The sequence below is a fragment of the Andrographis paniculata genome, unplaced genomic scaffold (genome assembly GCF_009805555.1).
Source record: "Andrographis paniculata isolate CXL003 unplaced genomic scaffold, ASM980555v1 Contig55END, whole genome shotgun sequence".
NCBI classification, from domain to species: Eukaryota; Viridiplantae; Streptophyta; class Magnoliopsida; order Lamiales; family Acanthaceae; genus Andrographis; species Andrographis paniculata.
The window spans coordinates 3253425-3278355 of NW_026137590.1; the positions used below are offsets into that span (position 1 = coordinate 3253425).

General features: G+C 33.2%; 1 protein-coding gene across 12 annotated transcripts; it reads left to right on the plus strand.

Moving 5' to 3' along the window:
• The first annotated feature begins 5723 nt into the window (after positions 1-5723).
• LOC127256301 (putative pentatricopeptide repeat-containing protein At1g56570) lies at positions 5724-21655 on the plus strand. 12 transcript variants are annotated; one of them, XM_051282247.1, is made up of 13 exons: positions 5724-5843; positions 6389-6481; positions 6639-8862; positions 9099-9167; positions 9284-9456; positions 9574-9764; positions 9862-9917; positions 10078-10139; positions 10620-10749; positions 11455-11530; positions 11607-11684; positions 11779-11851; positions 21284-21652. In XM_051282247.1, the coding sequence occupies exons 2-5, from the start codon at positions 6392-6394 to the stop codon at positions 9307-9309; spliced, it is 2409 nt and encodes an 802-aa protein (XP_051138204.1). In that variant the 5' UTR covers positions 5724-5843; positions 6389-6391; the 3' UTR covers positions 9310-9456; positions 9574-9764; positions 9862-9917; positions 10078-10139; positions 10620-10749; positions 11455-11530; positions 11607-11684; positions 11779-11851; positions 21284-21652. The 12 variants fall into 12 exon arrangements, with proteins under 12 accessions (XP_051138204.1, XP_051138205.1, XP_051138201.1 ...); XM_051282248.1 differs by having other exon boundaries at positions 11489-11530; XM_051282244.1 differs by having other exon boundaries at positions 10620-11530; positions 21284-21654.
• The last annotated feature ends 3276 nt before the right edge of the window (positions 21656-24931 follow it).

Here is a 24931-nt window from a genome sequence, read left to right on the forward strand (position 1 = left end):
TAATTTGTAGGATAGCAAATGAAATTATTGGATGTGTTTGTTTGGGGTTTTTTATTTGAATTATAAAACTTTGAATTTTAATAATTATTTTGTTTAATACTATAATATAAATATTAATTAATATAATATTTTAAATTTAAAATTAATTTTAATATAATATAAAAATGATATTTAATTTAATAATTTTTAAAAAATAATCATTAATAATAGAAGTAAAAAATCAAATCACTCAAATTAATACATCCATTAATTATCTGTAGAATAATAAGAGTGAAATGAAATCACTCAAATGAACTCACCAATTAGGTAAAGTATAATTAATAAATAATTAAGAAGTGTATTACTAAAAATAATTGTTATTTAGTAAAAATAATTATAAATTAATATTAAGATAAATAAATAGTTTAATTAAGATTAAAAAAAATTATAAAATTTAAAACTTATTAAAATGGATAATCATATTTTCAAAAAAGGAAAAGACAAGTTACGTGGGATAGACGAAAATAGAAAATAAAGACAAATAATGTGGGACAGGGGGAGTAATTATCTCTATTGTTAACTATTACTCCATCCGTCGTATAAAAATAAGTTTATTTGATTTGGATACTAATTTTAATCTAGTTTGTACTTTTTATCTTTTATAGTAAAAAATAGAAAAAAAAATGAGAAAAAGTTAAAAGTTGTATGATTTTTTACTGAAAAAACAAATATATCTTCACTTCCATATAAATCATTTTGACTAAATCAATTTCCTTATAATTCTTAGCTATTATTTTTCTTCCTATTAAATTTTCATCATAAATTATGTATTCCTTTCAACTCTTAATATTATTATTAAAAATATTTAAATACTCCTATTATGTTAAAAGACTTATATGCTTTTAGAATCCAAAATTTAATCAAATATAGAAAAAAAAAATTGTTCCACCGTTCTTATCGAGCATAATCACACGTGCTTGGTCGCCGATTTGTATAAAGTTTCAGCTAGAAATTCGTAGTTTGGCTTTTTCCCTCATCAATCGGATATCCTTTACACTTGGAATTATAAATTATTGGTAAGTTTTATATTATTTTATTTATTGTTTATAAGATTTTTAAGATTAATATGTTCTAATACATTGTTGATATTTTTTTTTATCGTAATATAGCAATGTAATTTTACAATAAAAAATCATCTTAATTCCAATAAAAGAACGAATAAAGTGTATAATCCAAAATTATTACCTTATGTATTAAAAATACCTATTTTCCGCAGAAACATCCTAGACTTCCACTGAAAATAGGTATATATATATATATATATTTTACATGAGATGAGTATTCTTGCAGAAATATACTATCGCTCTGTTCTTCCAACATTATTTTTCATTGTGATTCCCGAAAAATAATAATAATAAATACAAAATATTTTATACAAAAGTCAAAGTCAAAAGAACTTCAAATATTCATTTTAAAAAGTCAAAAAAATCATTACAAAAAGTCAAATATTCAACCTAAACTAATATATTTTATATTTTTGACACAATTTCACATACCGCATACCAAAAATCATTTTATCTAAAAATGTTGGGTAAACGGAGCCTATGTTTTCGCGAGGTCGTGAAAACACACTCTATTTTTGTGAGAAACAGTAAATTTTGAAGATAATTGTACCTACACAAACTCAAGTTGTATCTAAATAGGAATCATGTTGCACTTGACCCTCGCTAGACTTGTAGTTGTACTAGAAGAAACTTTTACTTCGATATTAAAGTCGAGATTTTTGAATTTCTATCGTATTCGGATGCAACTATACGTATACTTCAATAAGGATCACATATCTCTCAAATTATAAGAAAAATTCTCAATAATGCAACGTTATTCTTTATGCAAAATATAAATATATATATATATATATAACTAATAAAATTTTATATTTTAACGTAATATAAATAAGTATTGATATGATATATATAGTGTGTATACTTTTGATGTGAAATTTTAAAAATAATATAATAATAAATTTTAATTGTAGTAACTAGCTAAAAATAGTGTAAAGATAATTATCTTTGTTTTTTTGTGTGTAAAAGTAACGATATGATAGTAAATAGGTATTTGAAACAAATTTAAGATTCATAGTTATTAAAAAAGAAATGTATACATTAACCGGGATAGATGAAAATGAAAAGATGGATACATTAAGGCGGGACAAAAAAAATATTTATTTGTATTTTTAATTTGAGAGATATATATATATTTTATATTAGTTATTAGAAGTGTGTTCACAATGTAAAAAATAAGTTTTTGTTAAATTGTTAAATATTGATAAGCTTGTAGAATATATAGATTATGTTGATGTGTATATATTGGATATATATATATTTTAATAATATTAATCATAAAATATATCAAATATTTTTTATTAGGGTGTTTGAATAATAGTTTGTATTAGAATTTATATTTTACAGTATTTTTTTCAAAAATAAAAAAAACAAAAGTTTGCATGCGTTTTTGTGTTTAGAATTTTTTTATTATTATTTGTTATTGAAAATTTTAAAAATATTATTAAAATATTTAATTGTACTATTTTGTAAGATAAAATAATACTCCCTCTGTCCACTTACAATGTTTACATATTTCTATTTTGGAACGTCCAATTACAAAGTTAACATTTCATTAAATACTCTACTTTTTTCCACAAATACCCTTACTTTACATCACATCATTACTTTTACAAAAAAAAAAAGTAAGGGCAAAAATGTCATTACACAACTTTTAACTACTCACTATAATTAAAATACTATTATTTCTTAAATACCGCGATAAAAGTAAATGTCAACTTTCTAAGTGGACGGAGGAAGTATATTACTACATCATCCGGTAAATTTGACCAACTTTGTTTGCATATTTACAAAAAAATGAGATTAAATTTGATAGATAGAGAGAATATTATTAACAACTATGATTAAAATTTTGTGAGAATAAACAATTTCATAACTCATCCATCATATTTATCACTACCAGTAACTAAATTCCGTTTTAACTTTTATTTTTTCGATTACTTTTATAATAATTTTATATATGTAAACTATTATTAAGATTAAAAATTTTATAGTCACATTATATTTGATTGTTTAATTACATTTAAATTAACAAAATTATTTATGTTTTTTACATACCGATGATACCATCGTTTAAAACAAAAAATTAATTTTAAAATATAAAATATTCAACATAAAAACAGTAAATTTATTTTTATTTTTATTTTAATATATCACTAGATAAAAATAATTCAAATAATAATGCATTATAAATATTATATAAATTAATCAAACTAATTAACCATTTAATATAATATTCTTGAAATTTCGAATGCAAAAGAAAGAAGACCAATTTCATAGGATGGATGGAGAATTTGTTAAAAAGTTAATAGGGTTTGCTTCTTTTGATGGATTTAGAAAAAATTGATTTGAGTTTGGTATTAAAAGCGTTTGTTTGGGAGTTTGAATTTTGGGTTGAGATTTGAATAATAAAGTTTTTGAATTGAAATAGTTATATGATATAATATAAATAAATGTTGATTTGATGTTTTAAATGCAAAATTAAATTTTAGCATAATATAAAAAATAAAAAAATAGAGGTTTGATTTGATTTTTTTGAAGAAAATATCTTTTTTTATGAATAGTAGATTTTGGAAAGAATCTCCAAAGAAACACACCCATGTATGATGAAATATTTTACGAGAGAAAATAATTTTTCGAAAAAGGCAGAGTTCAAATAGTAGAAATATGTGATTTGGAAGCTAAATAAAAAAACACTAAGATTGTGTGTGTGTGTTTTTTTTTTCCTCTAAAAAACTATCACATCAACCAATTATTTTCTTTTCTTATATAATATTATATATATATATTACATTCAAAATATTACATCAATCTCTATTTATATCACATCAAACAACTATTCAAATTCAACTTTTTACTATTCAAAAATCCAAATTCAAAAACTAAAACCCACCGAATTATTTATATTTATTAATTATGTTTTGAATTACTAATTTTATACCTCAAATAAAATGGAAATGACATACTTAATAATAAATTTTGGATGTGGTACCCACACTAAATAATAATCATTATTATTATCAAAATTGACTTTAACCATTGCTGTAATATAATTTGTATATCTCTGAATATTGAAAATGATCTCTTTATTTTTTTTAGTTGATTAAATAATAATTATATTTTATTAGTTAGTAAAAATGTATAATAAATTATTAAGAAAAATAATATGATAAATAGTAAAAATTAATTAAATAAGTGCTAAAAAATAATAAAATAAATAGAAAAGTTAGTGACAAATATATTATTTATTGTGTATTTTTTGGATGGATATATTTTTATGTTATATATGAATAATTGTGTTAATAATATAAAAATTAATATTTTGTATTGAATTATTTAATTTTTATTAATGAATAATATATATATATATTATGTAGTGTATTGTATTAATATGTGTATAATATATTTTTTAATAATATTAATAGGGGTTGTACTATTAAAAAATACTAAGTGAACAATCTCAAATTATTTATTATAAATAAATTATATAAAAATTTTAATAAATAAAAAAATAATAACATAAATTTAATTTGATGAATAAAAAAATACTATTATTTATCGCTCTATAAAGGAGTTCTGTCAATAACAAGGGTTCAAGTAGTTCTTTATATATAACGGTTACTTTCATTAAAGTGTATTATATTATATTATTTTATTTAATCATATGTTTATTTTAATTTACTAAAATTTAAAATCGATTAAAGTCTATTATAATAATACACTAATAAAGATATATCATCAATCACACCTATCTTAGCCATATTTGCACTATAAATGAATGATAGTAGATAATGAAATAATAGATAAAAAGAATTGAATAGAAAATGAGAATTGATTTTTTTTTTTTTTAGAATTCAGTTTGAAAAATAAAAGTAGAGAATAAAATAATATATTAAAAAAAAATTGAATAGAGAATTAGAATTGATTTTTTTGTTTGGTGAAACAAAAAATTTAGATTGAAAAATATACAAAAATGCTAACGCATAGAGATAATATACTATATTACTAATTGAAAAAAAAAATAATCCGGTCACTAATTAATAAATTAGATAAAAAAAACATATATTGTATTTTTTATTTATCTTTTTGTTTGATAAGTTATTTTAACAATAATTTAAATATGATATTTCATCAAGTTTGTATAATATAAAAATTATAAAATAATAAATAATAGTAAAAAAGAAAAAATAACAAATAAATACAAATTAAATTGTAAAAGTTAAATATAAAAAAATAAGATAAATAAACAACTGTGACTCTCCCTATTTTATTTCTCTCAATTTTTCTGCATACAGGAGGAAAATAAAATTAGAGAATAAAAAATAATTAATTTTTTAACTTTCAAATTTTTTGTCGCAACAAAATAAGGGAAACGAAGAATATTTCAATTTTTCTTCCCAATTTCTCTGTACTAAACATCCCATAAAATTACTTCTACTTCGCTCCACGGTTTGCACCGCCGGTTCAACGGAAAACAGGCCGGTTCGAGCCGACGATTTATGTTCCAAACAAACTGGAACTGAAATTGAACCGGTTGAAACCGGAACCACCGGTTCGAAACCGATTGGCCGACTCTAGAACTAAAGTCCATTTCTAAGATAAGATCAGAAGACGAAGGGGAAAATAGACAGACCGTCTTGGTTGCGGCTGACCGAGATGCGTAACTGCTGGCGCTGTCGTTCATGAGGCTTTGACTGCATATGCAAAAAAACTGCGAGGCAACCCATAACAATCCAGTATACAGTAAGAAAACCCACTATTTCTAAAAGTTCCAATTGTAATTTGAGTAAGACTGGAAGACAATCGATTGAATCATTCATTTGATGTGAGAAAACTGGCTTTAAGTCTTATGGCAAGATTCATGAGCATTACTTTTATGGGCCTGAGTTGGTGCATAGGATTTGTAGCTTTAGTTTATTTATTTGATTGATTTATGGTTAATCCTACAAGAAAAGTAAGAGATATTGCAAGCATATGTTATTTATTTGATTAATTTTGTATTCCATATATATCTGTCCAGACAAGGCTATGTGCCATAATCCTTGCAAACATATTTGAGAAGTCTGAGGCTCGGAATCATCTATACATTTTTTTTTCGGCATCATCTCTCTTAACAGGGAATGCCTCCATATGGGCTTAGTTTCTGGATACTGCCTTGAATATTTACTATGCTCCATAATTCTGGTGTGATCTAATGTTAAAGTTTGTCAAATGAGGTACAATGTGCTTAGGGAATGGTTTAATAAGGTGTTTGGTGTGATAATGCTGTATCTTATTCTGCTGTGCAGGTAATGGCAATAGGTTTTCATGCCAGATTTTCGATATTTGGATCTACTCATGATTTTGAGCTATTCAACTGCAACTTCTTGAGCAGAAGAGAGGTTAACTAAAATTTCATCATTGTTATTTTCTTCATTCATGTGAAGTGCTGTAGTGTACTTTATAGGATTCTTTTGTTGCATATGCACTTCCCCTATTATGTTGATCTTTAAAATTTGATGTTTGATACAAACAACCAAATCAATGAATATTCTCAAGTTTTTTCAGTACAAAAGACCAGAGGCAAAGATTATCCCCCAGTACACCCATAAAAGCAATAAGGAGTACGGAGGCAAATTGTTAGAGTTGAGTTCTGATTCCAAGTTCTTGCAGAAGTCTAAAGTGCGTCAGCTGGTTAATCACCTCCATTGGTGTGCTGCAGAGGGGCTTCAGACAGAAGTAAGGATAATTCATGGTTATGTTGTGAAGTCAGATTTTGATGATGAGAACATGCTGATGTTACTTAATCATGTAATGTATGCTTATCTGAATAGCTCAGATTTTAAGTCTGCAAAGTTACTGTTCGACTATATGCCTAGGAGAAATGTGTTCTCATGGAGTGTCATGATTGGAGGATTTAATGAGCAAGCACTTTTCCAGAATGGGTTATATCATTATTGTCAGATGATGGATGATGGAATGTGGCCTGATGGATTCATGTATTCTGCTGTCTTGCAATCGTGTATCGGTATGGATTGTATGGATATAGGATATGCATTGCATGGTCAGATCATTGTTAGAGGCTTTGGGTCTCATGTTGTTGTTGGTACTGCACTGCTCAACATGTATGCAAAGTTGGGTAAGGCTGATGAAGCCTACATAGTGTTTAGTTATATGGATGAACATAATGATGTCTCTTGGAATGCAATTATATCAGGACTTACTGCTAACGGCCTGCACATGGAGGCTTTTGACCATTTTTTGAAGATGAGATCTCAAGGGTTTATCCCTAACCGGTACACTCTGGTTGGTGTTCTGAAGGCTGTTGGGATGCTTGGTAACATTGACAAGGGAAGGCAAGTTCATAAATGTGTATCTGAATTGGGTATGCAGAATGACTATTTTGTTGGAACTGCTCTAATTGATATGTATTCGAAATGTGGTGACTTGCAGGAGGCAATGTCTGTGTTTGACATGAACTTTGCTGATAGTGGAGTTAATGGACCTTGGAATGCGATGATAAGTGCTTATTCACTGCATAAATGCAGTCAACAAGCTTTGCTATTATATATTGAAATGTGCCTAAAGGGCATAAAATCTGACCTGTACACTTACTGTAGTTTGTTTGATGCAATTGCTAATTTGAAGTGCTCAAGGTTGGTGAAAGAAGTACATGGCATGGTTTTGAAGTCTGGCCATGATTTTATGAATCTTAGTATCGAAAATTCAATAGCAGATGCGTATTTGAAATGTGGGTCTGTTGAAGGAGCAAAGAAGATCTTTAACAAGATGGAAACAAGAGACATTGTATCCTGGACAACATTGATTACAGGTTATTCTCAGTGCTCTAAATGGGAGGAAGCACTGATTACATTCTCTCAGATGATGGAGGAAGGGTTCACACCAAATAGTGTTACTCTTGCCAGTGTACTTACTGCATGTGCCAATCTATGTTATCTTGAGTATGGTCTTCAAGTCCATGGTCTTTCGTGCAAATTAGGCTTTGAATCTGTGAGATATGTAGAGAGTGCTCTAATTGATATGTATGCTAAGGGCGGAAGTATAAAAGAGTCAGAAAAGGTGTTCAATCGGATCATTGATCCTGATGTTGTCTCATTCACTGCGATGTTATCAGGCTATGCCAGCCATGGTTTGGCGTCCCTTGCAGTTCGTCACTTCAATAGAATGAAACAACTGGGTACTAAACCAACTGCTGTCACATTTCTATGTGTTCTTTTTGCATGTAGCCATTCTGGTCTTATTGAAGAGGGTCTTCAATTCTTTTGGTCAATGGAGAAAGACTATGGAATTGTGCCCAAAATGGAGCACTATGCTTGTGTTGTTGATCTTCTTGGTCGTGTGGGTCGGCTTGCTGAAGCTTTTGAATTTATAATGAAAATACCTTCTGAACCAGATGAGATGGTATGGCAGAGCTTATTGGCTGCATGCAGGATACATGGCAATGTTGAATTTGGTGAAATCGCGGCCAAGAAAATTCTAACACTTCGTCCAGAATATTCTTCTACCTATGTTCTTTTATCTAACACTTACATAGAAACTGGGAGTTTTAAAGATGGGGTTGATATGAGGAAAGTGATGAAAGAGAAAGGTGTTAAAAAGGAACCAGGATACAGTTGGATATCTGTGGAAGGTAGAATCCATAAATTTTATGCAGGAGATATGGGACACCCGCAGAAGGAAGACATCTATTCCAAATTAGAAGAGCTGAGGGGAAGAATGAAGGATTTGGGCTATGTACCAGATTTAAAATATGCATTACTAGGTGAAGATTGAAATGAGAATTTCGGGATCGTTACTGACAATGATTGCACATCTTCTTGTTTAGGGCACTTAAGAATCATGGATATATGAGAAAATGATGCCAATGCTTATGCCTTTTCTTCACGTTATTGTTTTGGTTGAATATATTCACATTCTCACATAGCTGTGTGCGCCTGAATTTAATGAGAGATTACTGAGGAATCTCTAAGACTTATAAGACCATCTCTCACACTGCAGATAAGCAGTTCTTCCATGTCATTGTCTATTCAGTAAAGTTTGACCACTTTTGGTATAAGTTAGAGTCAGGTATGCAAACATTTCACTTCTTTTACTTATCTAATGTTGTGTATTGTTGGGTACATTTGCTTATCCAAATTAATGGTCCTTTCTAATTGTAACAATTTCCAATTTTCGGCCATCAGGTTCAGAATTCAACTGCATGTTTTGAAATAAATTAGTATCATGGTTTCCTTGCATCTGCCGAAGATGCTTACAGATTCAATGATCTGGGCAACTGGTGGAGCCTAACACAAAAGGATATTACGCCCTGTGATTTCTGAATAAATATGAAACGACTTTGATAGCTTCTTTGCTGGTGAGGTTGCTTTCATTAAGTTTTGTTTATTTATGTTGAATAACGTCCCACATTGGATATGATGTGGGAACTCCCTTGGCTTATAAGGGTGAAGGGCCTAATACCAATTGATTTTAGGTTGAAAATCTGGATCCCTTCTTAACATGGTCAGAGCCATTGGTGCCTGTATTGGTTATTGATCTTGTATGAATTTTCGAGATTATCTCGAGAAGGAATGTTGAATATTATCCCACATTGGATATGATGTGGAAACTCCCTGGGCTTATAAGGGTGGCTGTGCCACTCCACCTACTACCACTTGATTTTAGGTTGGAAGTCTGGATTCCTTCTTAGCAATTTATATCATATTGTTTGCTTCTTTTTTGTCATCTGGAGTCTAAATTTGGTTCCTTGGTTATTGAACAGTGGGTTGAATAGACGACAAACTTCAAAACTGTGCTTCCAACTTCAAAATCACAAAGGTATTTCTACTTTTACAATTAATATTTGACTGTCATTCTTTGGGACACTTTAAGTGGGAAATCTGATTGCTATGTACACTCCACTGAGCTTAAGATTTCAAGGTCAATTTATGTTTTTCTGTATTGGATTAATCATTAAAGTTTTGCCAACATTGTGCAGGAATATTTTTTGGACTATAACTTACAATGACCGTCACTTTTTCGAAATGCAAAGAGCATATGGTAAACTGATGATGACTTTCTTTTCCTATTTTATCTATTTATTTTTAATTGTGGTAGATATTAAACTTGGTTATTCTGCAGTTTGACTTCTAATGTAATGAAACGTTTCTAATTGCGATTTTTCATTTCTCTTCATTGCTTGCGGTTATCCAACTTTTGTATTTGGGAAATCTAAAATAAATGTTTGGAATGAATGAGATAAATGCTTGAATTTGTTGTTTTCCTGAAGTCATTCTTCCCAAATGTGTCATAAATTGAAGAATCTTGAGTGCAACCTCCGCTCGATTCATTCTACTACCATCAATATGTTGTTTTGAATTATTACAATGCTTGCTGATAAAGGTGTTTGAATCTTGGCTATCTCATTTGCTTTCTTTTCTTCTATATAATATCCTACAATAATGTTACATGAATTTAATATATGTTGATGTTAGCTTTTCTCATATATTTTCTATCTGAAATTTATTTTGTTGCATACAGACCAAAACAACACTGCATTCAAGTAAGTACCAATTATATGACTCCGATAAAAAAAAAAGTACCAATTATATGACCCCCTCGTGTGGCTGAGTGGACATTTGACTTTATCACTTCATCGGTTATCCTTCAGGTATAGTTATGCTTCTCCCTTAGGTATTGTACTGACATTGTCGATCCTTCTGCCTCACACCATTTACATACTTTTTTTCCTATTACAAAGATAATTCGAAAATATATCTATTAATGTATATATATCATTAACATCTATATTCTGTGTATTGCAAATTGATTTGGTGATTTTGAGAATAAAGATCGTGTGCTTGCTCAGCACCAATATCTCTAGACTATAGTTTTGCCTGTCTTGCTGTCAATAACATTCTCCATTGTCATGCTTTTATAGTAAGTCTTCCCTCAACAATGCAACAATCTAATCCCCTCTGACTAGAAATTAATATTTATTGCTCCAACATGTTTTGAGTTATTTTTAAGACACAGACAGAGACATGTATGTAGGTAGGTAGTTGTTCTTTGTCTTTTAATATTAATTAAATAAAAGTGTGGCAAGAAGCATATTGAAGTTCACGGCTTTGGCATTTGTGTATGTACATATACATATATATATATGTATGCATCATTCTCCATCAATATATAATTGTGCATTGTAATCGATAATTATCAATTATTGTGTTTGATACCATGGGGAGGGTTGATCAGATCAGTCTCTAAAGACTTTTGTGGGTGTAAATCAAACCTCACTTTTATTGAAGTCAATAAAACTGTAGTGTGTATGTGTTTGCGCTTGTTTGTGATTATTAGCTTTTCATATTTTGTTTAGTTGATAGATCAACTTTTGTATTTGGAGTTTCCAGAGCATTGCCCAGATGGATCTATGGACTATGGCATATCATATCGTATGGTTCCATTCCTCTCTCTTTCCTTCTTTCTCTGTGCTATTTCCTTTGTTCTTATTTGAGTTTTTGGTGTAAGAAATGATGTAACTGAATTAAATTAAAAGTCTCCGGTTGTTTGGGCAAAAACTTCGACCCAAAAGGAATAGAAGAAAAGGTATAAACCCATGTCTATTGTTTTAAAAATAGAGATAATAGAGTAAGTAGAGCACGAACAGGCACCAACAGCGTGTTTCTCTGTTTCTCTCCAGTTCAGCTGCCGCTTGGTTCTTCTTCCTTGAAAAGTTCTTCCGCTAAAGCTCCCCATTTGGCTTTCTTTTTAAAGTAAGTATGATTAATATTAGATAAATAATATTTTATAATTTCTAAACCCATTTGTTGATTCTTTGTGATATTTTTCAAATTATTTTTAAATGGATTTTTTATACAAGTGTTAGGTTTTGTTAATTCCTTTATAATGTTCTCCAGGGTTATGGTATTTTAAGTTGAAAATTGTAGAATTTGTGAAATGGGTTTGCAACCCTAAATTTTCCCCAACCTAGTTTATCAATTTTGGGTAAAAGATACGTGATTATTTTAAATATTTTGATTTTGGGAGTTAGGTTATGTCTATCTGAATGGACATATTATCCAAATATTTATTTGGCAAAATAAAGTGAGATTATTAAACCATTGTGATTTTTAATAAACTACTTTTTGCTTGGTTATTAAATGAGATTGTTGTTGGACGAAAATAGTGTTTTACGAGCAAATTTGAAAGCTCATTTAACTTTCGTTTATATTACAAAGCATATTTATTTGAATGATGTTTTTATCGATTAGTTGGTTAAAAGTTAGCAATTGAAATATTTTGAGTTGAAAGCTCTTTTAAGATTTGCCTTAAAACATGAGTATGGGGTCAAATTGATAATTGAAACTATCCGTCGAGTTCAATCAACTCATCGATTGTTTGGGATGCAAGAGATAGCCTTTCACCTATGTGCTTTCTAAACACGTAAGGGTATATCGGTATTTTAGGATGACTAGTTAACCTCAAACTAGAATTTGAATGGATTAGGCCGAGGGATCGAGATGGCGGATTCTTTTTCGGGTGAATCCTATGTGTCTGTCATTCACGATGGAATGGTCTTTAGACCGTCATCCGTGATGAATTGTGTACAATCCCCTCTTGGTATGTTATATTGGAGACTAGAGGGTTTGACTATTTAACGCCCATCGCAAATTAATAAATAAATTGACTTACGTGTACTTTGGGTTTCAAACCCTTATGTACCTATTGTGGAGCTTTTCTTGAGGGTTGTGATCCTATGTTTATTATGTGACGTGTCATGCGAAATAATAGGGTTGAAAAACCGGGTCAAGCCGGCCCTAATTGAAGCCTAGTGGAGTTTTCTTCGTGATGTGTTCATCATCAACCATTATTTGAGAATTAAAAAGGATATATAAAGGAGACGCATATGTGACATTTCATTCAAATTATGTTTTTCAAATGATTTTGTAGTATTTACAGGTAAATCATGGCATATATCGTAGCAATTTATTTTTAATTAATTGTGCTTACTCAACCGTTGTGCTGATACTCTTTCTACAAAATTTTTGTAGGTGATAGTGCTTCCGTTAAGCCTAATTGATGGTGCTTCCACTAAGCCTAATTGATTCATTGGGGGGGGGGGGTGTCATAAATTTTGGGAGAAAATAATAAAATTGTATTATTGATCATCAAAATAAAGGGGCCTATACATAAGCAATACAAAACGGACGCGATAAATAAATAATACAATCTCATTATTTTCCCCCAACATATCTAACATGGTATCAGAGTCCATTTTTCTCATGTCGTAGATATAGCCTACCAACTATTGTTTCTCCGGGTACATTAACCTGGATTGTACCTGAAGGCCTTATGATTTTGAAATCATGCATTTGCAAGTCTGTCGTTTTGCAATTCTATATGCTATTTGCCATCTGCCATCTGTCCGATGCATGTGTGCAATATGACATTTTTCTGAGATCTGTCTGTTAGCCCGTTTCGGGGAAAATAATGGAATGGTATTATTGATTATCAAAATAAAGGGGTCTATATATTGACAATACAAAACAGACTCGATAGACTCAAATCTAAGTAATTTAATCTATGAATAAAACTAAATTTAAATATAAATCTACTAAATATAAAATTGAATATCTAAAATATCTCAACATTCCCCCTCAAACTCAAGTGGTATAACATAAACCAATTTGAGTTTGACAAGAAAGTTGAATATAGACAAGCAAATAAAAATAACAATTGACTCTCCATCGGAATCGAAAATAGTTGACTTTCTACCGGAGCCGAAAACAGTTGACTATCCACCGGAGCAAAAAACGACATGATTTTCCACCGGAGTCGAAAACAGTTGACTTTCCACCGGAGCTGAAAATGACATGACTCTCCACCGGAGTCGAAAACAGTTGACTCTCATCTGGAGCAAAAAATAACATGACTCCCTACTGGAGCTGAAAATAACATGACTCTCTACCGGAGCTGAAAATGACATGACTTTCCACCGGAGCCATAAATGATATGACTATCCACCGAAGCCGAAAACAGTTGACTCTGAACCGGAGCCGAAAACAATTGTTCTCCACCGGAGCCGAAAATAATATGACTCTCCACTGGAGTTGAAAACATTTGACTCTCCACCGGAGCCAAAAACAGATATATCGCAAACATCAAATAGATCGCGCGCAGCCAACAGACAAGCAGCGGACAAATGACAGATCGTAGACAGATTTCAGGCAACAAACAAGCAACATACAGATGACAGATCGCAAATCGCAGAAAAATTTCAGATTGCACGCAGACATCAGATAGATGGTAGATAGCAGACAAATATAAAAGACAGATTTGCAATAAAACAAACTTGCAAACATCAAATAGATCGCACGCAGCCAACAGACAAGCAGCGGACAAATGACAGATCGTAGACAGATTTCAGGCAACAGACAAGCAACGTATATATGACAGATCGCAGATAGAAGAAAAATTTCAGATTGCACGCAGACATCAGATAGATGACAAATAGCAGACAAATATAAGAGACAGATTTGCAAAAAAACAGACTTGCAAATGCATGATCTCAAAATCATAAGACCTTCGGGTACAATCCAAGTTGAATGTACTTGGAGAAACGCGAGTTGGTAGGCTATATCTACGATATGAAAAAATAGGCTTTGATACCATGTTAGAATTTTTGGAGGAAAATAATAAAATTGACTTATTGATCATCAAAGTAAGGGGACCTATATATAGACAATACAAAATGGATTCGATAGACTCAAATCTAAGTAATTTAATATATGGATAAGACCAAATTTAAATATAAATCTACTCAATCTAAAATCGAATATCTAAAATATCTCAATAAGGGAAAACTAGATTATCTCATCCCTTAGGATGCTTTTGAAATCAATTACTAATGTTTTAAGTATTAAGACCTTTATAATTAATTTCGGCTTACGCTTTTGATGGCCCGACTGGTTGTAGCCTATGTGGGAAGTTTCATTCGGGAGTTTGTTGTGATGGCCAGTCCCTCGTTTGTTACTATTGCCATGAGTCGAGACATGTCAAGAGGTTTTGTCCTAAGTTAGTTGGTACTCCGCATGCGATTGAGAAGGCTCTGGCTCTGCAGTAGTAGGGTCGTATGTCGCTTTATGGCACCTCAGCGTGTGAGATAATGAAGAAATGGCTAGAGGGTCACATCAATGTCATGACGAGAGGTCAAGCTGTGGAGAACCGATGAGACGTCCTAATTGGTACGTTTTTGGTGATTTCTTTGCCCGTGGTTATTCTATTTGATTTTTGTTGCATCCATTTCTTTCATATCGAGTAGATGTGTTAAAAAGCTAGAGTTAGATTCTCAAGTAAAGGTTTCGGTAGAGATATGGCTACCTCTAAGCGAGCTGGTGCCTTATGTCATGGACCGAATCTGTGACCGAGAAGGAGCCAAAACCCGGAGGCTAGTTCGGAACCTTTTGGATAAAACTAGAACTTGTATGGAGTAGTTGAAGGTTGGTAGATGGTTGGTAGAAGATGGTAGTTGGGTGTTGGTAGATGGTTGGTGGAAGATGGTAGGTGGGGGTTGGTAGAAGATGGTAGTTGGGAGTTGGTAGATGGTTGGTGGAAGATGGTAGGTGAGGGTTGGTAAATGGTTGATAGATGATAGGTAGATGGTGGTTGGGAGATGATCTTAGCCATTGGATTGATTCGATCTTGACCGTCCATTTCAAAATGGACTTGTATAAATAGGTGATAATGCTCATTTGTAAATCATCAAGTTGAGAGCAATAACAAATACTTTCCCTCACTATTTTCTCTCTATATGATTCTTGAGTGTTCTTAATCGTGTTCTTGAGTGTTCTTGAAGGTGTTCGAGGAAAGGTTGTACTAGCAACCTCTAAGTGTCCGAAAGTTGCTAGGCCGCACGGAAGGTGTTCGAGGAACCAGACGGTCCGTGATAAGTGGTATCAGAGTCTTGTTCGAGCCTAAGACAGTGAGGGATGACGAGTGACGGTTCCAACTTGACGAATGTGAACGAGGGTGGCAATGAAGGAAAGCACAACCGGAGGAACAAGCGTGGTGTCTCCATTGATGTCGTAATTGCATTGGAGTCAAGGATTGAACGAGTGGAACAATTCTTGGGCAGAAATTCCGAAAAGATCGACGAGGTCATTCAACGTCTCGAAGAGGTCAAGAACGAGTTGCATGAAGAATTGGTGAAGTCTCTCGCGGAAGGAGTAGACCAATGCCAAAATGGGGTGGAGAAAGTTACGAGGTCACTTTATGCTGAGATGGTCAAACTCAAAGAGAAGATGGCAGCGTGCCGTCTCGAGTTGGCCCAACGGGAGAAGACGATTGTTGTAGAAACGTCCGTGATGCAAGAGGAGCTTGCAACACTTAGAGCGGAAATTGCGGAATTGCAAGCTCGTGGTCCGATTGGAGGATAGTGGTGGCACCTAGGGTGGAGGTGCCACGCCCGGAGTACTACTTGGGAGTTCGGAAAGGCCGGGTAATTGATATATCTATTTTTGATGTGGAATGTTACTTTAACAATATAGGTGTCGTGGGGGATGCCGCCAAAGTACACATGGCATCATTATTTTTAAAAGAATCGATGCTCATTTGGTGGAGGCGTAGGAGCGAACTTGCCTAAGATGGTGAGGCCATCACGACGTGCGCAATGTTCAAGTCCGAACTCAAGGTGGAGTTTGAACCGATGAGGGCCGAAACCGAGGCAAGGGTCAAGATCCGTTGGTTGACACACCGGGAAGGACATTTGAAAGAATACCTTGATGAATATGCTAAGTTACTATTAGAAATCCCATTGATGACCGGAGAAGAAGCATTATTCGGGTTTACAGAAGGATTGAGGCCATGGGCCAAGGAGCGGGTCGTCGATAAGTGCACGAAAACTGTGAATGAAACAATGAAATATGCTTTACGATTGATTGAGTTCCAACGGAGGGAACCAAACAAGAGAGACGACGGGTGGAGAATGATCTCGGACATAAGTGGGGGAGATGCGCCGAGATTCATCCCATGACCTCCCCGACTCGAAAGTGAACTTCAAGTACCCAGGGCTGCAGTGAGAGATTTTTCCAAACTGGGACCAAGGTATGGGGGTTGCTTTATTTGTCAATCAAAAGAACATTTTGCAAGGGGTTGTCCGAATCGGTTGAGTGTTGCTGCGGTGACCGAGGACACTAACCAGACGGAAAAATGAGTGGCGTGCATGAAAACGGAGGGTGATGGCGAAAAACATCGAGGACGGATGTACATGAATGTCGAGATCAATGGACGGTCGTACTTGTGTTTACTCAACCAGGGGCGAATACAAATTACATGAGCAAAGAAATAACTCATAAGTTGGGTTTGCAATGGGTGTCGTCAGATGGCCGATTCAAGGGAGTAAGTAGTGCATGGACGGACGCCTTTGACGAGAGTGGTAAAGGATGTGCCAATCAAAGTCGGAGATTGAAAATGTACGGTTAATTTCAATGTTGCCCCGATTGACGATTATTTGGTGTTCCTTGACATGAGATTCATCGAGCAAACCAACTTAGTAATGATACTGCACTAGGACAAATACACTATCATGGAAGGAAACATGCCGTGCGACATCACCGTATACTGGGAGAAGGAGTTGACGCCAAAGCAACTCGAAAGAGGGTTGAAGAAAGATGATCTGACATTTGTGGCTATCTTTAGCAACGAGGATCTCCCAAAGGTAAAGGAGGCCGTCGCGCCACCTAAAGAGTTGGAGGACGTCCTCAAGGAATTTAAGAATGTGATTCCAAACGAGTTACCGAAAGAGTTACCACATTGACAAGCGTTTGACCCCGCCATCGACTTGGTGGAGAGTGCAAAGCCGGTTTCTCGAGCACTATACCGGATGTCGCAATTGGGGAATCTTTGGAAACAAAGTTCATTATCCCGTCGAAGAGCACTTTAGGTGCACCGGTGCTCTTTCAAAGGAGGAAGGATGAGAGTCTCCTCATGTGCAATAACTACAAAGTGCGGAACAAGTTGACGATTCGGCACGAGTCGGAGTATGGCAAACCATGTCGGACACTTACGAAGTGTGTTGCGAGAGAATCAACTATATGTCTGGAGAGAGTTCGGAATAGACGAGGTCAGAATCTTGGGGCGTATTGTGGACAATAGAAGAATTCGAATAGAGTCAGGAAAGAGCAAGGCGAGCGTGGAATGGGAGGCGCCCAAGTCGCCTACGGAGAAAAACGAGAGTACCGGGAAGAGCCCGTTCTAGATTGTGCTCGGTTTCCATCCAAAGACTCCGAAGAATTTGGTGAGGGCGTACAAAGGACCGAGTTCACCGGTGTTCCACTTTGCCAAGGGTTGGCAGGATCGGATGAAGGTGACATAACTATATTAGGAGAAATACCAAAGACGGAAGTGGGCGGACCAGAAGCGGGTGTTTCAAAATTTTGAAGAGAGAGACTTACCGTTGGTAAAATTCTACCAACATGGGTGTATACAAGGAGTACACAAGGGGTCAATGAGACAATACAAATGCCTGTTATTGATCGTGAAGAAAGTAGGCGAGGTGACGTACAAGGTGGAGCTACCTGAGGGCTTGTCCCAACTTCACCCGGTGTTCTATGATAGTAATCTCGAGCTTTACTATATGAATGATCGGGACCCAGGTCGGAGTATATCGACAAGAGCACCACCCAGGATGCGGACGATATTCGACAAAGTAGCCAAGGAGATATTGGCGGATCGGCCAGTGCACTACGAAAATTGTCCGCCGTCAACAGAGTACTTGGTGAGATGGCGAGGCTTGCCCGTGGATGAGACGAGTTGGGAACCGGCGGAGAAACTTTGGAGATTCAAAAACTTGGTGCATGAGTTCAAGGCATTGAGGACAATGCCTTTATCAAGTGAGGGAGAATGTCACAGACCAAATCCGTGACCGGAGATGATCGAGAGAAGGAGTCAAAACCCGGAGGTTAGTCCGGAACCTTGTGGATAAAACTAGAACTTGTATGATGTAATTAAGGGTTGGTAGATGATTGGTAAAAGATGATAATTGGGGGTTGGTAGATGGTTGGTGGAAGATGGTAGGTAGTGGTTGATATTCGACAAAGTAGCCAAAGAGATATTGACGGGTCAGCCAGTGCACTACGAGAATTGTCCGCCGCCAACCGAGTACTTGGTGAAATGACGAGGCTTGCCCGTGGACGAGACGAGTTGGGAACCGGCGGAGAAACTTTGGAAATTCGAGGACTTGGTGCATGAGTCCGAGGCATTGAGGACAATGCCTTTATCAAGTGGGGGAGAATGTCACAGACCGAATCCGTGACCGGAGATGACCGAGAGAAAGAGTCAAAACCCGGAGGCTAGTCCAGAACCTTGTGGATAAAATTAGAACTTTTATGAAGTAGTTGGGGGTTGGTAGATGGTTGGTAGAAGATGGTAATTGGGGGTTGGTAGATGATTGGTGGAAGATGGTAGGTGAGGGGGGGGGGGGGTTGGTAGGTCGTTGGTAGATGGTGGTTGAGAGATGATCTTAGCCATTGGATCGATTCGACCTTGACCAGACGTGCAGATTGATTTCGAGAACGAAATGTCCTAAGGGGGGATGATGCAATTTCTTGTAAAATAAATTTCCAGAAATGCGTCGGAACTTTCTGGAATCCGAGCCGGAGTCAGACAAATTTTATTTTGAGGCTTAATTTGTTTTGAACTTTGATGTAAAAAAGAATATAATTGTATGAAATTAAAAGTATTTGGATATTTGGGCGAAACATTGGGCCCAAAAGAAATAAAAAATAGGTATAAGCCTATGTATATTATTTTAGAAATCAAAAGAATAGAGTAAGCCGAGAACAGGTAGGTGCAACAGTAGCGTGTTTCTGTCCCAGTACAGCTGCCGTCTGGTTCTTCTTCATTGGAAAGTTCGTCCACCAAAGTTCCTCCATTTGGTCTATTCTTTTAAGTTAAGTGAGATTAATTTTAGATAAATGTTATGTTATAATTTCTAAACCCATTTGTTGATTCCTTTTGATAATTTCCAAATGGATTTGTTCTAAAAGTGTTATGTTTTGCTATTTTTTTTTTTTTTTTAGAAAGTTGGTTATAATGTTTTTTAGGACTTGTGTGAAGATTACTAGTTTATGAATTTTGGGGCAAGGATGTGTGATAATTTTAAATATTATGATTTTTGGAGTTAGGTTATGTCTATTTGGATATTGTTTAAATATTTATTTGGCAAAATACAATGAGCTTTTAATAAACTCGTTGGATTTTGAATACTTTACTTCTTGTTTGATTATTAAATGAGAATGTTGTTTTAGAGAAATAATGTTTTATGAGCAAATTTGAAAGCGCTCATTTAACTTTCACCTTATGTTACAAAACATGTTTATTTGACCGATGTTTTTATCGATTGGTAGGTTAAATGTTGTCAATTAGAATGTTTTGAGTTGAAAGCTCTTTTAAGATTTGTCTAATAGCATGTTAAGAATTGAGCCAAATTGGTAATTGAAACTACTTGCAAGTTCGATCAATTCGTCGATTGTTTGGGATGATAAGACATAGTCTTCCATCTCTGTGTCTTGTAAACACATGAGAGTATATTGGTATTTTAGGATAACTAGTTAACCTCGAACTAGTTAACACGTGAGTGTGGATTCATTTTTTAGGTGAATCCTAGGTGTCTGTCATTCACGATGGAATGGTCTTTAGACCGTCATCTGTGATTGAGGGATGGATTGTGTACAATCCCCTCTTGGTATGTTATATTGGAAACTATAGAGTTTGGCCGTTTGGCGTCCATCGCAAACTAATAAATAAATTAACTTGTGTGTACTTTGGTTTTCGAACTCTTATATTGTGGAGATTTTCTTGAGGGTCGTGACCATATGTTTGTTATGTGTAATTATGTGACGTGTCATGTGAAGTAATAAAGTTGGTAAACCGGGTCAAGCCAACCCTAATTAAGACTTAGTGGAATTTTCTTCATGATATATTCATCATCATTATTTGAGAATAAAAAGGAGACATAAAAGAAACGCTAAAAAACTTGTGTTTGTGAGTTGCCTTTATGTGATATGTGACATTTTATTCCAATTATATTATTCAAATAGTTTTGTGGTATTTACATGTAAATTATGACATATATCGTATTAATTTATCTTTAATTATTTGTGCTTACTCAACCATCGTGTTGACCTTATTTCTACAAAATTTTGTAGGTAATGGTGCTTTCGTCTAACTTAATTGATGCATCTACGTCACATGATCGATTGGGGGAAAATTAGGATTATGTCATTTTTACTTGGTCGTGTTTCGTTAAAATTCCATTTTTGTTTATTCAAATGTAAATAGTTTTTTTTTTTTTTTTTCATTGATCATGATAGTAAATGTTTGTATAATAAAGTGGATGAGAGTTGCATGGTACTCAATAGATACAAAGAAAGCTAGGAAATATTAGGAGGATAATAGACGGATTTTTGAGGGCCAAACTCTGTTATTAGCAATTTTTGTAAGCTTGATTTGATTTTTGAGGGGTTGATGTGTGCCTAGGTTGGTACTCCAGATGTAGGTCGTTCATAATCGAATTAGGTTAACAATTTGTGTGTTTCATTTTCTTATTGCTTTTAGTGTTGATGTGTTGTTTGATCATTTCACAAACTACTCTGACTATGATTGAATCTGTTTGAGTGAGTTTGGAACCAACAATATTTATTACTTTTTTTTAATGATAATAACAGTTCAATAATTGTGTAAATGATTTTTAACAAACATATATATATATATATATATATGCACATACTTGGACGCTATTACAACAATCATCCTAACTACAACTAAATTGCACTTAGGGGATGAAATAAAACTAAAAACTAAGAGGATGTTTGGTACAGAGAAAAATGAGAGTAGAGAATGAAATCGAAGAGAAATAGAATTGAGTAGAGAATGAGAATTAATTATCCTATTTGGTAAAATAAAAAATTCAGTTGAGAAATGTAAAAAAAATGTAGCTACGAATGGATCAAACAAAAATAAATTATTAATCGGATAAAAAAAAAGAGTTTTAACTAATGAGAATTCATGAAAAATATTTGAATTTTTAAAAAAAATTATAAATTATATACGATGTTTTTTAAAATTATATTTTAATACAATTTTTTAAAAAATCGTAAAAATTATATACTTTAACAATAAATTAAATTTGATTTTTGTAAGATTGAAATAGTATAAATTTTAAAAATTATAAAAATTATAAAAATTAAATAGTAAAAAAAAAAATTCAAAAAAATATATTGCAACATCATTTCTCTCTATTTCTCTCCATACGAGAAAGAAATGAAAACAGAAAAATAGAAATGATTTATTTTTTAAGTTTCATTTATCTGATTCAAACAAACAAGATAAATGAGACTATTTTCATTTTTTTAACTAAATTTCTCTGTTCCAAACACACCCTAATAGACTACTAACTACGGACAACCGATGGATCGAAGTAAAAATTGACTAGGAGCAATAGTTCTCATGGCCTGAATTAATAATTGACATTGGAAACAATACGAATGCTGCCGAAGGAAATTTTATGATTAGTTCAAAGATTTAAGCAGAGAGTTATGAGCTCTATCAATATTAATAAATTTCAGTCTTTACCCTATGTTTCTCGTGTCAATTTGTTTATTTTTATTCAAATGGAAACGATAAACTAAGCTCTAATTATATGGAAACAAAATGTTAAAGAATTTCTACAAGAAATTTTTTACCATATTTGTATAAATGTTTAGTTTTTGGACTGACAGTTTGCTTTACAAGTTTAATGTCTGTGGAGGTGTTTTAGTTTTGTTAATTACTTGTCTCTAGTTTGAATTTATTTTAATTAAATTAAAATTTGAATTTTGAATATTATGAATCATTGTCTCTATTGATAGTTATATAGGAGTTAAATTTTTAAATATTTAAGAAGAGATCAATGTATCACATAGTATAATATATTAAAAATAAATAAAAACTCGTTTTTTTTTTTTTTTTTTTTTTGGTACATTCTTCTCCACAACACTAAAATATCCAACGAAAGTTCTTCCATTCGGCCATTAATTTCAATATTTAAAAATAGAAAAGTACCCCCGTCGTCTTAAACAGGGTCAACATTTGTTTCCGCAACGAGAATTTAAGTTGTTACTATTAAAATTTGATAATTTGAAAAATAAATAATGATAAGAGAGAAAAATGTATATTTATTTGAGTAATGTAATGAGATAAAATACAGGGTAAAGATTGAATATATTTAATAATTTTTTATTTTAAGAATATTGTAAGATATTTGGAACATACTCAAAATAAAATATTGTAGGATATTGGGGGAACGGAGGGAGTACCATCTATGGATTTTGAAGATGAAAACTATCTCAAGATTGTGAGAATTTGTTATAAATAGATTTTTCGACCAAAATCCGGCTCAGAGTGATCCGGGAAACTAGGAGAGAATCGCATAAAAGTAGATTGGGAAAAGTAGTTTTAGGTGGATTATGGTCTAGTACAACCTCGTGATGAACCACGCTAATTGGTGCATCCTCATGTCAGCATTTTTTCCGGCCACCACCTTGGCTTCTTCTTCCTCCACGACCGTGGTAATAGGTTAAAAAGCTTGCCTGGTTCTCACCATATTTTTACACAAGGAATGAAAGATGAAGATGAACAATGAATACGAGGGGTTTTATCACCCTTGAGAGATTTATCATGTGTAACTTGGTTGCACATAATGATACAATTACATCTTATCCAAAAACACCATGATTTATTTTCCCCTTTTTTTTTTATTTTTTCTTTCCATACTTCTCTTGAAAAATCAACTAGTAAATCCCATGCATACTATGTTCATCGAATTAATTTAATGCATGATATGGACCTTTCAGTGATGGGTACACATACCCAAATTTCTTTTGTAATATTTCAAATTGGTTTGAATCAAGAGCTTTAGTTAAAATGTCAGTCTGCTGCATGGTCATCTGAATATAATGCAAATCACATACCACATCTTCCACCAACGTGGGAATGAAATAATATCGGATATGAATGTATTTCGTGCAACTGTGTTGGACTGGATTCTTGGAGATATTTGAAGATATTTGGTTTCTGGATAGTGGATACTCGAAATACATGCCGAGTGTCAAATCTCTATTCAAAGAACTTGATAAAACACAAAAGGGAGCTGTTAGACTTGGAGACGTAAAAGAAATGCACGTTAAAATGAGAGATACATTTGTCATCAACACAATACAAAGTGATGTTAGAAATCTCCACAATGTGCAATTTGTCTCAACCTTAGCCCATAATATGCTAAGTGTTTGACAATTGATCTCAAGTGGGTATTATATTGTGTTTGACAATACAACGCCTATTTATGGCGACAAGGAGTTCAATGGAATAATTGCAACAGTACCTATGATACAAAACAAAATGCTTTCATTGGATATGTCAAAATTAATAGACAAGTGGTTGCAAGGAATAATATAGGATCTAATATTTGGCATTTATGTTATAGTCACTTGAACATAAATGGATCGAAGCTTTTAAGCCAAAATGAAATGATGATTGGCTTTCCAAAAATCTCTAAAATAAAATTTCTTTGTGAAGGTTATGTGAATGGGAAACAATCAAGGGTTTCAATTCATATTGATAAGTCTTGGTGAGCATAGAACAACCTTGAACTCATGCAAGCCAATCTGTGTGGGCCAATGAAAATAGAATCAATTGGTGGAAGTCAATATATATATATTTTTATTATAGATAATCGCAATCATTCCACCTGAGTTTATTTACTTAAACTCGAATCTGAAAATTTTGACAATTTTAAAAGGTTCCAAGACATTGGTAGA

Excerpts from the sequence above, each read along its gene's own strand:
- LOC127256301 (XM_051282239.1), top strand. The coding sequence starts at position 6,392 with ATGGCAATAGGTTTTCATGCCAGATTTTCGATATTTGGATCTACTCAT. Across the intron at positions 6,482-6,638 it reads ACTTCTTGAGCAGAAGAGAG|TTTTTTCAGTACAAAAGACC; the intron begins GTTAACTAAAAT and ends AATATTCTCAAG. Across the intron at positions 9,168-9,283 it reads TTGGTATAAGTTAGAGTCAG|GTTCAGAATTCAACTGCATG; the intron begins GTATGCAAACAT and ends TTCGGCCATCAG.